Source organism: Benincasa hispida, chromosome 4 (assembly GCF_009727055.1).
Source record: "Benincasa hispida cultivar B227 chromosome 4, ASM972705v1, whole genome shotgun sequence".
NCBI lineage: Eukaryota > Viridiplantae > Streptophyta > Magnoliopsida > Cucurbitales > Cucurbitaceae > Benincasa > Benincasa hispida.
The window spans coordinates 12,289,058-12,306,539 of NC_052352.1; the positions used below are offsets into that span (position 1 = coordinate 12,289,058).

Genomic DNA, 17,482 nt, shown 5'->3' on the forward strand with positions numbered 1-17,482 from the left:
TGTTCGTGCTTCTTCAGCTGACGTGAAGCGTAAGCAACTACTCTACCCTACTGCATCAATATGCATCCCAACCCCTTCTTGAATGCATCACTAAAAATGACAAAACCACCTGATCCGTCCGGTACTGTAAGAGCTGGGGCCGAAACCAGCCTCTGCTTGAGGTCCTGGAAACTGTTTTCATAAGCCTCATTCCAAACAAATGTTGTCCCCTTCCGGGTCAACTGAGTTAATGGGGCGGTTATGCGAGAGAAGTCCTTCACAAACCGTCTGTAGTAGCCTGCTAACCCCAGAAAACTGCACACCTCACTGACCGTGGTTGGACGAGCCCAACCCGTAACTGCCTCCACCTTTGTAGGATCCACAGAGACACCTTCCTTGGATACCATATGCTCTAGAAAGAACACCTGCTCCAACCAAAATTCACATTTAGAAAACTTAGCATATAGCCTATTGGCCCTCAACGTCTCCAAAACTTTCTGCAAATGCTTTTCATGCTGGGCCTCTGTCTTGGAATAAATCAAAATATCATCAATAAAAACGATCACGAAGGTTTCGAGGAATTCCTTGAACACCCTATTCATCAGATCCATGAACACTGCTGGTGCATTCGTTAGACCAAATGACATCACTATGAACTCATAATATCCATACCTCGAACGAAAAGCTGTCTTGGGTATGTCACTATCCTTTATCCTCAGCTGGTGGTACCCTGACCAGAGGTCAATCTTAGAGAATACCGTAGCTCTCTATAACTGGTCAAAAAAATCATCGATCCTGTGAAGGGGATATTTGTTCTTGACGGCTACCTTGTTCAACTCTCTGTAATCAATGCACAGACGTAACTATCCATCCTTTTTTTTTCACAAACAAAACAGGTGCACTCCATAGTGACACGCTAGGGCGAATGAAACCCTTGTCCAACAACTCCTGCAATTGGACCTTCAGTTCCTTCAACTCTACTGAGGCCATCCTGTACAGAGCTCTCGAAATAGGGGTTGTGCCTGGCTCCAATTCAATGGCAAAATCTATCTCTCGCTGCGGGGGCAGTCTGGGAAGATCTTCTGGAAACACATCTGGAAAATCCCTCACTACTAGCTCCGAAGTCAAGGTAACTTCATTCTCCTTGGTGTCCATTACACTGGCCATAAAGCCCCATGTTCCATGGTCGAATAGCCTACTGGCCTTCAATGCGGATATCACTTTAGGTAGGACTACGGTCTCAACCTCTTTAAACTTAAAACTGGCTCCTGTAGGAGGGTTAAAGATAACCTCCTTACGAAAGTAATCTATGCTGGCATGGTTAGCAGCTAACCAATCCATGCCTAATATAACATCAAAAGCACGCATATCTAAAATTATCAGGGTTACATCTAATGCGCGATTGGCTACCTCTACCTGACATGCTTTTATCTTTTCTGTAGCTAACATGATCTCTCCCGATGGAGTGGAAATAGACAATGAAAATGGCAACGGTTCTGAGTCTAACATGGCATGTCTTATAAATACAGTAGATATAAACGAGTGCGAAGAGCTAGAGTCAAATAAAATAAGAGCATGGTGTCCCAAAATGGGAAGTGTACCTGTCACCACGGTGCCTAACTTCTCGGCCTCACGCCGAGTGGTAGAAAATACCTTTCTCTGCTGTTGCTGGCGGTTCGGGCCTCCCTGGAACGAGCCTACGGGCTGGCTCTTGTGCTCAGGCGCATTCTTCCTTGGGCATCTATCTGCCATATGCCTCTTCTGGCCACATTGGAAACAAATTCCAGAGCCGGCTAAACAACGTCCCCAGTGTTGCTTACCGCAAGTGGTGCATATCGGCCTATCCTCCCTGCCACTCCCAGCCTGGGTGCTCTGTTGTCCCCACTGATGTAGAGCATGCAATGTGTTCTGACCCCTCTGCTGATGTTCAAGAGTCCTGTGCTCAGGCTTCCTTTTCTGACCTGTGGAGGTCCCAATCCTGAGTGACCTCTTGTATTCCTCTCCTCCCTGGAAGTCGGTATCAATCCTCACAGCATCTTGCAGTGCCGCAGCATACGTCTTGAGATCCAAGGCATGCACCATCCCTCGCAACCCGTTCCTCAGGCCCTGGATAAATCTCTCGGTCCTCGCTGCCTCGGTGGCCACTAGCTCAGGAGCAAATTCAGATAGCTTATCGAACTCTTGCTCGTATTCCTCCACTGACATAATGCCCTGCTTCAAATTCAAGAATTTTGCCTGCTTATTATATCGGGTGTTGGCCGAAAAGTACTTCTCATAAAAACGTTCCTTGAACTGTTCCCAGGTTGCAAGGTCACCTCCAATATCGATCATCTTTTCTGCCGAACACCACCAGATTGCCACGTTACCAGTCAACATGAAGACTGTGTATTGTAGTTTGTGCTCTTCCGGGCACCTCATAAAACGAAAATTGTCTCGATGGATGACAACCACATTTCTGCCTTGGTGGGGTCCTCTAATGATCATCAAATGGGCGAGGGTTACTTCCGAAAATCCCTTAAATGTTTGGCCTCGAGAGACAGGCCCTGCGTGTCCTTGTCCTGGGGACGGGTTTGTCGTAACGACTCAGGTGGCACCGGTTCCTCCTGAGCCTGAGTCTGGGCAGGCTGTCCTCCATCGTGCTACGGATCAGCTCCTGCAGTTTCCCCATCAGAGCGGTTGCAACAGCTTCACTAATTCGGGCTTCCATTGCTTTTTCATCCACTTGGGTCATGGCAGAATTGGCACGCCGGAGCAGTTTGACTACTCCCTCTCTCTCTGCTTGCATTTCTTCTCTAACTTTTTTCCTTGTTCTATGTTAGGTGCCATGTCCTGTCATAAATTCGTAGTTAACTAACTATTTCTGGGTCTTTCTCAAACATCATGCATTTAAAACACTACATCACTGTTCTCACATATGCATTGAAACTTTCATTAGTAGAACGTACCTGGCGATGACGAGGAATCCGTTACTGGCGACAGGGACTATCTAGACTTACGTAGTAAGTCAGTCTACAGACACTAAAACATGGGCTCTGATACCAACTGTAATGACCCGACCCCCTAGGACTTAGGTAAGACCGTTACTAAAATAAATGCATGCACATAATTTAAAACGACGCTTCAGTTTGTTTGAAATAAATGCTACTTAAACAAGAGAAGTTCAAAAGATATTTATATGCAATTGTTAAAATAATAATAGGGTACCCAAATTCTTAAAGACTAACAAAATTATATAAAGGAGATAATCCTTAGAAATAAATTTCAAACAGTAAAACTAAATATTAAGGGAAAAATAAGGACTCAAATTTTAAGATGCGGACGCGCAAAAAGTCTAGTCTCAGTGACACACGAATTCCGCTGTGCCATCGTCGGTATATCTTTACCTTTTCCTGAAACATCAACATAAGAAAGATGAGTATGAAATACTCAGTAAGTAACCCCACCACTAGGGTTAGACTAGGCATCTATGTCCTCTAGTACCGCATATGGCACATAAACATATTGAACAAATAAGAGACTGAGTCCTATCCTATTGTAGTTAAGTATCCCACAAAACTGGTGAATCCCGAAGGAAACACAAACTGGTGAATCCGAAGGAAACACAAACTGGTGATCCGAGGAAACCAAACTGGTGAATCCCGAAGGAAACACAAACTGGTGAATCCCGAAGGAAACACAAAACTGGTGAATCCGAAGGAAACACAAAACTGGTGAATCCCGAAGGAAAACACAAACTGGTGAATCCTGAAGGAAAACACAAACTGGTGAATCCCTAAGGAAACACAAACTGGTGAGCATCTAACTAATCAATGAGGATATTCACATAGTCTCAACGTTCTAAGAATCAACATTGTACAATTCTAAAAATACATGAAAATCCTTGATACCATGGCTCCATCACATACACATGATTATAAACACAATATTATACCACATTCATGTCTACCTTACATCATAATTCCACAACATGCAAGTATGCCTCAACACTAGCAGATCAGACATCGACATATGAAAACACAATCTATACATACTAACGATCAAGTACTTAGGTGTGTATGTAAACAAATCAGAACTCGTGCCAGAACATACTTTGATTAAGGTCATACTGCCAATCAACATGCTAACATTTACACTAACATACACTCATCACGCTAGCATACAACTAAAGTCTGGCCTGTGGGCAGTTTCCAGTGGTAAGATTACTTACCTTAATCGAAATTCCACAGATAAACTCCGACAACCAAACGATGACTGCGGTTTGAAGTAATGACCCTAAACATACGAATACAACCATTAAATTTCAGTCCAATAATAATTGCGACACATCAGATTCAAAACCACAATACCCAAAAGCTTACCAAAGAACTTGATCAACAACCACTCCAAAAATCTCTTCTAACAGATTTTAAATTCCAATGGATGACAACTTGAAACTTTAAAGATACAAGGGTTAAGTCAAACTTAATTCAGTAATCAAAGCGTGCCCACAAACCAAACAATAAGAACCATAACTCTTACTAAAACTCTTGTCGAATGATCTTGAATCCGTTGGACAGTCGTTGTTGTAATTTCTCAAAGCTCAAATCTAAAACAAGATAAGTGCGACTATTTAATCTTTAATCCAACTTAGTGGGCATCCAAAATCTTTCAAGAAACCCAACCACAAAATAGATCTTACAAAAATCTAAGAGTCCGACGAAGACCCACGCAACAGAAGATAGGCAGCGCGACGATGGACAGTGGAGAAACCGGTTGGGGGGCGGCAGCGGCTCAAGCTGCTGGGAGACAGCGATGTGTGCGGCAGTCAGGGGCTGGAGCGGTGGCGGCGATTCAGACCGGCTGGGCGAGATCAGCACGATGGGCGGTGGTCCAAAAGCTGGAGCGGGCGGCGACGCGGATTCCTGGCTCGTGCGGCGAAGGGAGGTAGTGAGGAAGGCGCGGCGGATTTGGGCAGTGAGGGAAGGCTCGACTCGTGAAGGTAGGAGGAAAAAATTATGGGGAAGTCGTGTGTGAGGAGGAAGATGGGGTTTTCTTTTTATTTTAAAATAATAATAATAATTATAATTATAATTATAATTAAATCATTTCCTTATTCCACTTTATACTATTTAATTCTTTTCCTTTTCCAAAGAAAATTAATTCCTGCTATTAATTCTCAACTTGAATTTCAAAACTGAATAATTTTGAATAATTTTCACGCCAACACTTAAATTCTCACACTTATACTTCAAATCCAAAATTCCAAACATGCCTTCCAACCAAGGACAATTACTGAATTTCCAACTAGTAAAGTTACTGGAAATTACATTATTATTAAATAAAATTAAAAAAAAATGTGGGATGTTACATTCTTTCCCCCTCAAAGAACTTTCGTCCTCGAAAGTTCATCCTTAAAAAAGCTCCGGGTACTGGGCTTTCATCTCATCCTCTCGCTCCCACAAAGGTCTTCGAAAGGTTTGTACATTTAACATGTTGGATTCCACTATGTTAGCATAATTGCAAAATTGATGACAATCACGTCATGATAATAAATTCTTTACATTTATCTTAATATTCTACATTTTTATAAACTCAATATCGATTTGAGAGATGAATCAATATATTTATTATATTGTAAAAAAATCATGAAATTTGAAAAGATATACAAAATACCAATAATGTAAATATAATATAAACATTAATTATTTTAACTGATTTAAAAAATGTAAAATATTTGTTTAACTAAGTAAATATTTTTTTTTTATAAATATCCATTGATATTGATGTTTTATCAATATTTTTGTAAAAATGAGACATCCATTCTTGCTCCATGCTACTTATAAAATTATAAATTTATATAATTTTTTTAAGAACTGGTATAAATTCTTTAAAAGCTTCGTTATTTTTATTTATTTATGTTTTCGAAAATAACAGTTTCATTAAATTAAAAGAACAGGTTCAATTTATATATTTATAATATCAGTCACATGAATGAAAAAGTCAATATTGCCAAATTAAAAAATTACGTAGGCATTGAATTCAGTAATGAGCTGTAAAAAAGAAAAAGACTTTATACTTGGAAGATATTTTTTCATTGTTACTTGAAACTCGTGAAAATATCTCTCCGTCGTGAAAAAAAATATCTTACCTTTTTAGTTAAAATTCTATGTAATTAATTTTGATTTCGCTTCTAACATTACTACTTCAGTAATAATTTTTCCTCCCAACTTAAATGCTTGGTTACAATTGTCGTAGTTATAATCACGGATCCAAATATCTCGTTGACGAGAAGTTTTCCAATCGAAGGACTGTGAAGGAAGAAAAATTTAAAAAAATAGATATAAAAAGTGAGGTTTGAACATAAATCTTGATTTTATTGATATTTGAGGTATATAAATTTAACACAATAATATGTAGAAAAGATTTATGGCTATATTTTAAATTAGAACTGAAGAATATATAACATCTCAGTTGGCATATTTCTTGCAAGGAAACTTTAAAGCAAATATATGAAAACCAAGTAAAACGAATAACATTATATGTCAATTTTCAGATATAAGATAATAGTGAATGTTGTGTTCTAACACTATCACATTAATAACTCACCTGCTAGTGAACTAATTTAAGAGAGTATATTAACTAACATATAAACGTGTTAGTCATCAAGTTGTCTATGATTTGAATCTCTCTATTCTTAATTATTATACTAAAAAAATTATGGTGGATAAAAATGTAAAATAAAAGAAAAATATCAATATAATATATTTTGCCGTGTGAAACCCGTTCAAACTAGATAAAAGAATTTCATACAAATAATATTTTCCATTAACAGAATATTTTAAATTGAAAAATAATAACTTTAAAAAGCAAGTTCCTATCGAATTATCACAGGTTAGGCTCTGTTTGATAATCATTTCATGTTAGACGTATTTAAATAATTAAAGTATGAACTATGTAGGTGGATTAATAATTTATCACATTGATTATTTTATTAGATTGTGTCTTATTATGTGATCTAATTAATTAAGATTCTAGATTCCTATTTGAGTATGAACTTAATGGTAGAAGCACATTCCTAATTAATCAAGGTTTAATGTAACCTTAGTCGAGACTTTAAGGTTATGATCCCCAATATACCAAAACAATAAGTATTCAGTCTTTCTTGAATCTCATTTAGGGAAAGATCCCACAAAGGTCATTTCAAGTTTTGGTTGAGAAAGACAATAGTCATCTTATAATTGTCATCAATTTTGCAATAGAATCCGACATGTTATTCTTGACAATTTAGCATGAATGATCATAAGGTTATATCTATTCAATGTAAATTTAAAGCAATTATACTAACATTTCTTTTTTTTTATTTTTAAAAATTAAAAATATTTCCTCATAATTTCTTATAATGATTCTTGAGCATGATGGTTGAATTCTTAAGTCAAATTCTCAAAACAAAAACAAGTCTTTAAAAACTATATTTTTTGTTTTCAAATTTTGGTTTGGTTTTTTAAACCACTGAAAAAATTATATATAACAAATGAAAAAAATTGGAAATGAAAGTAATGTCTATAGACTTAATTTTTTTTTAAAAAAATCAAATGGTTACTAAACGAAAATCTTAAATTTTATTCCAAATCTGTGCAACTTTTTTTTATATATAAACTTTATGATATTTCTAAAATAGTATATATAATACCAAACGAATAATAATTAGGGAAACTATATTATCATGATTCTCATGTACTATATCATACTAACAAAACGAATCTTTTTTGTAAGATGCTTAGAAAATTGTTTAATGTCTTTAAAGGCTGTTTTTAAAAGTTGATGTGCAAAGAATAAGCATTTCAAACCATTTTTAAAGAGCACAACTATGAAAGTAAAAGTGGAATCACTTTTTTTTTTTTTTTTTTTTCAAGTTGGTTGCAAAAATGTAAATTACATAAATAACATACTTATGAATTATATTTAACAATGATTTATATTTGAGCAATATTAACCAAAAAGAACATAAGCCAACTTATATTTATCAAGATATAAATTTTCACTTAGATATTGTATTGAACTGAAAAAACATTTGATAAATATCGTTGTTAATAATAATAATAATAGGATTACCATGGCAAAAAAAAAAAAAAAAAACTATATATATAAAGAGAAGATACTATGAGAATAATTTCATTAGGTTTATATTTGTTAAATTTTAATTGATTTTTTTGTTCATAATCCCAAAAGCTAATTTTAAAAATCTTAAATTTATTTTTTTTAATCGTATCTTTATTCTTAAAAATATTAGAATCCAATTTCAAACAAAAAGATTCAAATTTATAATTCGTCAGAATTATTATTATCTACCAATTAATTAAATAAATAAAAGTAAAATTTATTATTAGAAAAATTTAGCTATTCTTCAATATATTTTGATTATTCCAACTACATGGTGCAAAATTTTCAATATTTGTGGAAATAAGAATAAGATAATGTTCTTTAAAAGATAAAAAAAAGAATAAAAGAATGAAGCATTTGGCTCCCGTATTTATCCAATTGTTTTTTTTCTCCTCCTTCAATATCAATTTAATTTATTTTTTATTTTTTACCTAAGTATTGGGTTTGGTAGAAAACGGAGATCATGGTTTATATCTAAAAGGATCTTCTTGCTCAATCCTAACAGGCCCCACGGCTTCGCACTTTTGCCCCTTTTCTCTTATTGACTCTATGATTTCATAGAAATCCATGAATTAAGCCTTACCCCTTCTTCTTCGTCTTTCTCTTTCTTCCCGATTCCGTTGTCCCGTTATCGATTTCTCCTCTTTCATCGTTGCTTCTCACTCTCTTCATCTTCTTTTTTCTGTTCAACGATTCATATCCTTTTGCATTCTTGTCCATCCATTTGGGTCTGAAGTTTCAGCTCAATTCGATCGGATTTCAATTCCGGGTAAGTTGTTGGTTCTTCATACATACAAGAAAGCGAGTTCAATTTTGTCCGTTGGGTTATTTGTATTTTGGAGTATCAAAGCTTGGTTTTTAGGAAATTTGCTGGACTTTGAGCTCGTTTTTAGGGGGCTTGCAAATTTCCGAGCTGATTTCAGGTGGATAAATTCTGGGTTTGAATGAAGTTAGACTATTTTATTGATTTTATCGACTTATAAGGCTAATTTCTAGCTACTCGAAGTATTTCTTTGGTATTGGAGGTTGAAATGAATGGGAATACATGTCTTTGTAAGCGTACTTTGGGTTGAATTTGGGAGAAGAAACGATGAAGAGAGGAAAGGATGACGAGAAGCCGATGGAACCTATGTTCCCTAGGCTCCATGTTAATGACACCGAGAAAGGATGGCCAAGAGCGCCTCCAAGGAATAAGATGGCCCTCTATGAACACTTCACTGTACCATCCAAACTTTCGAGTCCCGGGGCTCTCCCTCTTAAGACAAACATCTCCAGAAAATCAATTACCACTCCATCCTCAAGCCAGGTAGATAGTAATTTGTGTTTGGTAAGCTTGAAAATTGACTTTTGCATCTGATGTGGGATTTGGGGAAGTTCACAGCATATTCTTGAATTTATCTGTCCAACATAGTTAACAGACCTAATGACATTAATTTCGATAGTCTGATATTTTACTTTGTTAACTGTGATCATTTGGGGTTGATGTTTGTTTATTGCTGGAGCATGGAATATACCGGTTATTTTGTAAGTTTGTTGTTGGCTACTCGTTATTCCCTTACTCCTTGTTTATTTAATTCCTAGCTAACAATCTTGAATCAGACTAATCATTGCAAACTCGAGTTCAATGGTTTTTATTTTTTCCCATGACAGACAGACACTACTTACATTAGTGAAAATATGTGTTCACATATAAGGAGCTACTAGATCCATGAGAGTTTGGTTGTTCGGAAAATGGTGCTCTTAACACCCCAACTGAAAATCTTTTCAGGGTACAGGAACCGATGGAAATCCACGCCTGCCATTAAACGTGTCGTCAGCAACTTCTACTAATCAGGTTGGAAATTCTCGAGCTCTCCCATCTGGTGAAGTAAATGAGAATCCTCCATCGGTTCAGCATGAGCAGAGTCAGCAGACAACAGAAACAGAAGATGAAGATGATTTCACAGTTCCAGTGTATGACCGATCCAACATGGGTAAAAGTAGAGTTCAAAATAGTGACCACGAGGAAAAATTGTCTTCTCCTGGATCAAAACATTCTGATTGTTTTACAATTTTGCAAGCTGGTTATGAAAAAGGTCAAAGTCATCTTACATCCTCTAGTGCCCACTCGAGACAAGTAACAATTGGGAAGAAGGTTAATGACAAAAGTAGGGTTCATCCTGCAAAGTCCACAACAAATTTATCGGATAGAGGAAATGCTGATGGACTTCAGATGGAAAACAATATATCTAAAGATCAAATATTTCAAGATAAATCCAATACCAGATTTGACAAATTGCAAAATAGTGATATTTGGATACAGCGACATTCAAGATCCAGTATTCAATTGGATGAGAGTGGATTTGTCGTTGATGTAGTTGAGCCTACAAGATTTGGGGAGGTAGACAGTGTTCCCTGCTCAAGAGTTGAATCTCATTCTTTGGGAAAGAATGAGAGCTTGAACATCCCTGTTGACAATTATGAGAATCATGTAGAAAGGACTTATAGTTACATGCAGGTGGGGAATGCAGACAAAAGTGACATTGTCTCTGAGAACTCAATGGTTGACTCAATTTCTGGCTCGGATATCTGTCCAGATGATGTTGTAGGAATAATAGGTCAAAAACACTTCTGGAAAGCCAGAAGAGCAATTATCAAGTAAGTTCCCTGCCATTATAATCTGTCTTTTCTGTTTCCCTGGGGTGATGCATCTGAATGTCATGCTTATTATATAACTGATATAAAAATTGAAAGTTATCTGTATCTATAGAGAAGTTAGATGATATGCATTTCAAGTGCCAGCACTCCCTTTCAATGAACTATTTCATTTCTGTCTAATCGTTGTGATTTTTTGTGCTCACATTGTTCTTTCATTTAATTCTTTGCTCAAGTACTAAAGTTGGAAGTATAGAAGTAGATATGTTTGAATGACGAACCACTTTATGCCTTAGAAAAGGTAAGAACTTATAATCTCAGGTACCCTTTTAAGTGAATCTTTGGCCCTCAATAATATTTTGACATGGCTACTGGATCATCTTATAGCAGGAACTGTGCAATGTGCATACAGTTACTTTGCGCTGGGCAACCTCCGAGACAACTGATTATCTGATCATTCATCCTCCATTGGATTCTGCTTCGTGTAAATATATGACTGTCTCGGTTGGGTACTGCTCAGTCTCCTTTTTTCTGTAATCACGTGGAAAGTTTCCTTTGATGGCACATGGGGGATGAAAGCAGAAATGGAGCGTATGAACGATTTCAGGAGCATTCGTTGGAGGATATTTTGACAGTACAGAACTTCTTTAGATTTAGTATAATCGATTTTATGGATGAAAGTAGTGTTCTTTTTAGATCTTTCCCCTCTACTGCAGAGTACACTACTTAAGAAGAGTATATTTGCTAGCTTTTCTTGTTATTACCATGCTTTTCGATCAAGGGAAAAAAAAAGAAAAGAACTCTTGTTTTACCAATGAATGCCACATTTATTCTTTTCTTTTTTCTTTGTTTTTGGAGAAGAATTCATGCCACATTTATTCTGTGCATCACTTCTCCTTTTTATTGATTTTACTTGCTGATGGGTAATAGATGAAGGCCTAGTTGACTGTTTGAAAACTCTGATTTTTCTGTTCATTTATCATGGTGTTGAGATTTTTTAATTTTAATTTGATTTATTATTATTATTATTATTATTTGTAATGTATTAGGGCAGTTTGTTTGGAGCTTGTCTAGCATTGAAGAATTGGGAATGAAAATTTTATGCTAATCTTTATCTATTCTTTTTCATAAGCATTTGGGTCCTTTAAGCATTTCTTATTTGTATTTTGTACGAAACATTAACTAGATCCCTGAAGAAAGTGATTTGATATTTGCACATTAAAAAACATCGTATGTGGATGTCATATTCTCCACCTAGGTATGCTTTCCTTCAATTATGGAAAGCATTATGGCTGTCTGGCAGCAAATTTAATTAGAGAGGGTTTAAGGTTCTGATGACGTTGAGAAGTTAGAGAATCTTGGGGTTGAATAGGTTACCTAGAATGTTGAAATCAGTTCAGGTCTTATAGGTAATAACTGTATGCAGCAAGATTGTTAGACCCTAATAGAAGATTTAAGGTTGTGTCCTGCTATCAGGCTAGTTGAGCTACCTTGCAAATGGTCGGTTCTGTGCTAAGGTTGTGATGGCTTGTTATGTAGGCAACTACTTCAACATGATGTTTATAAGCTATGGATTGATTGTGGTTATTAGCTTCAAAATGTGTTGCGGTTTGATTTCACTCATGATGTTGTGTGATTTATTCTTTGAACTTTTATTACTCTGCAGTCAACAGAGAGTGTTCGAGGTTCAAGTGTTCGAGTTGCATAGACTTATTAAGGTAAACTGATCTAATTTCTTCAAATAGCAGCCTTTGTGCCCTGAGGTTCATATTTTTGATTCACCTCTCTCCCTCTCCGTCTAATTGATCTATCATGTAAACAGGTCCAACGGTTAATTGCTGGATCGCCTCATCTGTTACTTGACGATAGTATTTTTCTGGATAATTCTTCTCCGAGCCCTCTTCCTGCAAAGAAACTTAGGTCAGACTACACTGTCAAATCACATGTGCAACTTCAGCTCAGTGATGACCCTAAGAAGCCAAAACACAATGTGGAATGTTCAGCAGAAAATGCTGTTGGGAAGACATCTCTTCCTCCTGCGCCAATTAATTGCCAGCCTTCAACTAATGGGCCTTATTCAGTAAATCCACAACCTACTCCTGTTTCTTCTGATAATAAATTAAGCAGTTGGTACCAGACATCAGCACATCACTGGCTGGTTCCTGTAATGTCTCCTTCTGAAGGACTCATATATAAGCCTTACCCTGGGCCTGGATTTATTTATGGAGGATGTGGACCTTATGGTCCAATGACTCCTATGATGAACCCATCCTATGGATTTCCTGCTTCTGTTCATCAAGGAATTGGAGCTCTTCCTAGCACTCCCATGGTTGGTGGTCCTTACTTCCCCCCTTATGGCATGCCAGTCATGAATCCGGGTATGTCAGGTTTGGCTGTTGATCAAGTTAACTGGTACACAGGAGATCCGAATCAATTATCGGGAGGTCTGGCCGCTTCCAATGTGCAGCATCAAACTTCATATGATGTTTCAACACAGAGAGATAGAGATGAAAATCAAACTGTTTCACAAACTGCCAAGTCTCAAGCACCCAAAAGGAATGAGGTACAAGTAAGTACTGCAAGCAGTCCTGTAACTAGTCCTGCTAGCAAAGTGCAAGGAAATAAGGCCAATCGAACTGCTGAAAGCCATGATGTGCTTCCACTTTTCCCTGTAGTACCCCCAGTTGTAGAGGAAGGTCCTCAACCTTCAGACTCCTACCAAACAAAACGTGTGATTCGAGTTGTGCCACACAATCGAAGATCTGCAAACGAATCAGCTGCACGAATTTTCCAATCTATTCAAAATGAGAGGAAACAGTATGATGACTCAACTTAGCCAGTTCCTTTTCCCCTTTTCCTTTACCTCAGTTATCTTTGAATTGTCTCATTATGTTGTTTATTAGTTTATTTTACACACTGCTTTTGGAGTATAATGTTTTGTTTACCTTCTCCCCCCTCCCCCACCCCCTGTTCCCCTACCTCAGAACAGTTTATTCATATGTAAATACATTTCTGGAGATTTACATGTCAATGCCATGGGAATATGAGTGAGGTATCTCAGTGTGACTATAGACTTTTTGCATCTGGTTTTTGCTCTGTTAAGGAAATAACCCTCATCTGTCTCAGTTACATGCTTGCGTTCTATTCTATTCAGAGACTACAAACCCATATTTTAGTGCTGTCATGGGAATTTGGACTTCAACTTAAACCTTGAAAGAAAATTTTGATGTATTTCTTAGGCGAATTGTTTGGGAATTTGCTTCTGGAATGCCCATTTCATTCTTCTTTGATATTTTTTTTATCGATGATTTAATTAAAACCTGAGTTGATTAACAAGATACTAATTATTTACTAAATAATTAAGAATAACGATTATGTTATGTGTAATCAATTTCAATCTATCAAATTTTCACATATGACTTGTACTCGAATGAATTGAGAGTTGATATAATACTAGAATACCTAGGTAATGTACTTCGTGAGTAAATCTTGGGATACTTTCGTACATAATTTGTTTGGTTTATTTATTTTTAAAGATTCTGTTTTAGACAATCAGTCGTGTATCAAGTGTTTGAAAGGAAGTTCTTTCTTTCTGGATATAGGAGAAGTTGCCTAATGCCTATGATGAGGAAGGCAACACTGTTGCAATTTGCAAGTAAGAATTTATTCATTACATGAAGGAATTTAATGAAAACAAGATAATCATCCTGGTTTTGTAAAAGTCTCTTAGGGGCACTTTGGATTTTTACCTGGACCTCCATAGTATAGTTCAGGATCATCTAAATAATCTCGAATAAAATCGATGTCGTAACAATCATATTCATCAGAGTAGTGCTCAACCCAATCAGGAAACTTCAAAACCATCGAGTTATCTCGAACTCTTATCCGTTTTACCCAACCCGAATCACCAGAAATGTAGTCAGGAAACTTTCCATTGCCCATACCTGTTCTAGTGTGAGGAGGTCCTCCTAACTTTGTGCTGTAAACTTCCCCTCCCCATTGTACTGTTTCTGCAGTATATTTTAGAGCATTGAATAACTCAGAAGGCCAATAACCTATGTCAATGCTTTCACCATATTGTACCCACCAATTATTTGTCTTTAAATCCTGAAAGAGAGATGAAGGAAGCAAGAAAGAAGAAGAAGATAATAAAGGAAAAGAAGTGTATAAATGGGTCTGGAAAGGAAACTGCATCATTTCTTACTCTAAAAAGGAACATAGTTATTTCATATGGAAGCCCAGTTGAAGTTGAGATTGGATAAATAGCAGAACCAAGAGCAATTTCATTGCTTGTTTGAACAAAACCAGGGCAAGTGAGATCAAAGCAGCCTGTCTTGTGGGAAGCATCAACCTAATACCACCAAAAGAAAACAATTTACAGTTAGTTCTGTTTAGAGTTAACATTCCTCTCTATCAGATGACATTCAAGCAAAGGAGATAGTCTGTTGGCTGTATTAACTTACAGTCCAATACACGAACAGTCGAGTCTGTCGGTCCCCGTAAACACCTGGATTTACCTGGAGGGTTCAAGATATCATGATCTAAAAATGTGCAAATTGAAATGAGAGGCAACTATGTTGCTGAGTATAATCTGCAGTCATGATAAAAGTTGAGTTCTTTGGTGTCAAGTGCTGCTTACTGCCCATCCGGATTCGACGGCCTCGTAATTGTAGTAAGGGCCAGTTAATAGAGCAACTTGGGAAGTACTGTATTCATCATCGAATTCGACCTTCGGGTTGCATACTTTAATGTCTCCTTTGGCTCCATTGTAGTTGTTTCCTAAAGCAAGCAGACATGCCTTCTGTCTTGCACCATTGTCAAGTAGATGGTAAGACTGAGTAAGAAAAACTTGAAATTCAAAGGAAAAGAAACGTTTGTTGGTCAAACCGAATGATTTTTTAGTAGATAGTGCGAACTTCGGCTGTTGGAAAGCTGAGCGATTTCTTGCGAAGACGCCGGTCTCTTTCTCCCGTAGTGTTCCATCGAATCAGCTTTGCGTAGGAGATGTTTTTGGATCCTTCGAATTGGTATTGTTCCTTTAGGACAACTGCCACTTTTCCTCCATGTTTGTTTCACAACCATGGAATCCTTTCCCTCCATCCCTTCCCTTTCTGCTGTTGCTTTCTTTGAATGTTCATCCATGGTGGGATCATAAGTTGGTGCCATCTATAACAAACCAATAGTAAATAGCTTAAAATAGTATAAAAAACAGCATCATCTTCAACTTGTAAACAAAATTTCAGTACTCTAATCAATAATGGAAGAAAAAAAAATCAGACCTGGATGGTGTGATTTCTCAGAGCAGGATGATCAAAAGCAGGTTGGTCGTAGATGTTAATGCAATCTATGATGTCGCCATCTTTGCTCTACGAGCAACAGAAAGAAAATTGCAGCTAGAGAGGTTTAGTGCCCACAGAAAAACTTGTAATGTTCTTCTATGAAAGTTAAAACAGTGATATAGAAATGCTGCAAAAACTAACATGTTCAAATATTCTTTAAGTTTAAGCTCTTTCAAACCATTCCCATTTGTAAAACAGAGTAAAGGACTAAAACAAGGACTCCTAGAGCTTTTTGATGACGCTTCATATTTGTATTTGTATTTATGCTATTTACGTCATTTATAATTTTGGCCTAGAGTCCGAGTGTACTGTATAAACTCTTAACTCTATAAGCCCTTCCTCTGAATCAATCTGATATTTTCTTTCTAATAATAAATTGCTCTCTCCCTCTACCCGTAGAGAGATGCCCGCTCATAGTGAGTCGTATAAATCTCTGTATCGATTTCTCTATACTAGACTTTTTTTTTTTTTTTTTTTTTGGCTTTCATAGCACCTTAAAAATAATCTTCAATGAGCAAATGAGAAGAAGAAGAATAAGAAACTCAAATTGGTACCTGAATGCTTTTTGTTGCTTGCTTTCTAAGAGAGTTCATTTTCTTCTCAACGTTCAGACTCTTCTGTTTAGTAAGTGAACCACCCTCCACAATTCCACAAACTATGACTGTCAATGTCACAACCAACATTTTAAACATCAAACTGTTGCAAGAGAATCTCTTCCTAAAACTCTTCCCCATCCTTAAAACTCTCAACTAACTTGGGTTTTTGGATGCCTTAAATCACAAACCAATGGCTAAAAGCTGTGCCTTTTGGATTGCTTAGAAATCATTCAAACATAACACCATTGCCAATGTGGTTTAGAAATCTTATATAGCAATGAAGTGTTGAGGATGACCATTTGGGCTCTGACACCAAATGTTGGACTATTCCTCTGACGTGGCGTCTTCAATAATTTGACTTGGCATTTTTCGGTGTGTTGGCTTAGTCCGTGTAAATCGTACTGTATATTTAGTAAGGCCAATTTATACCGAACAAAAACCTAAATGTAATTTCCATATATTAAAATACAGACAGACCAATCACAGTGTAGAGAATAAATCAATACTAACAACTTATAAGACCATTCTTTTGAAGTGGCTTCAATAATCTGATCTGACCAACGGTAAGTATTCTCTAACACAAAGATGACGTGACTTCAATAAGTATTCTCTAACATGAAGATTTGTTTTCGGTATGTTTTAAGCATGATATCTCTACCTAAATTAGGTAATTTGCATGACTTAACTTCTAGTCATCCATTTCCCATTTAGATTTCAATTTCTAAAATGGAATCTGAAAAAGTTTTGTCATATACCTTTCAGATGAACTTAAAAGATTATCGGTTAAAACTTCAA

The 17,482-nt window shown here is 36.6% G+C and overlaps 2 protein-coding genes across 2 annotated transcripts; one reads left to right on the top strand and one right to left on the bottom strand.

The window, feature by feature from the left end:
* The first annotated feature begins 8,612 nt into the window (after positions 1–8,612).
* Positions 8,613–13,821, top strand: LOC120076844 (protein EARLY FLOWERING 3). The gene is made up of 4 exons (XM_039030787.1): positions 8,613–9,424; positions 9,887–10,755; positions 12,419–12,470; positions 12,575–13,821. Exons 1-4 carry the CDS (start codon positions 9,209–9,211, stop codon positions 13,586–13,588), a joined length of 2,151 nt encoding a protein of 716 aa, XP_038886715.1. The 5' UTR covers positions 8,613–9,208; the 3' UTR covers positions 13,589–13,821.
* Positions 13,822–14,392: 571 nt separating this feature from the next.
* On the bottom strand, positions 14,393–16,900 carry LOC120076548. Its single transcript, XM_039030408.1, has 7 exons — positions 16,646–16,900; positions 16,032–16,118; positions 15,640–15,918; positions 15,392–15,553; positions 15,216–15,269; positions 14,957–15,103; positions 14,393–14,859 (listed from the first exon to the last, which is right to left on the bottom strand). Exons 1-7 carry the CDS (start codon positions 16,823–16,825, stop codon positions 14,479–14,481), a joined length of 1,290 nt encoding a protein of 429 aa, XP_038886336.1. The 5' UTR covers positions 16,826–16,900; the 3' UTR covers positions 14,393–14,478.
* Positions 16,901–17,482: the final 582 nt, after the last annotated feature.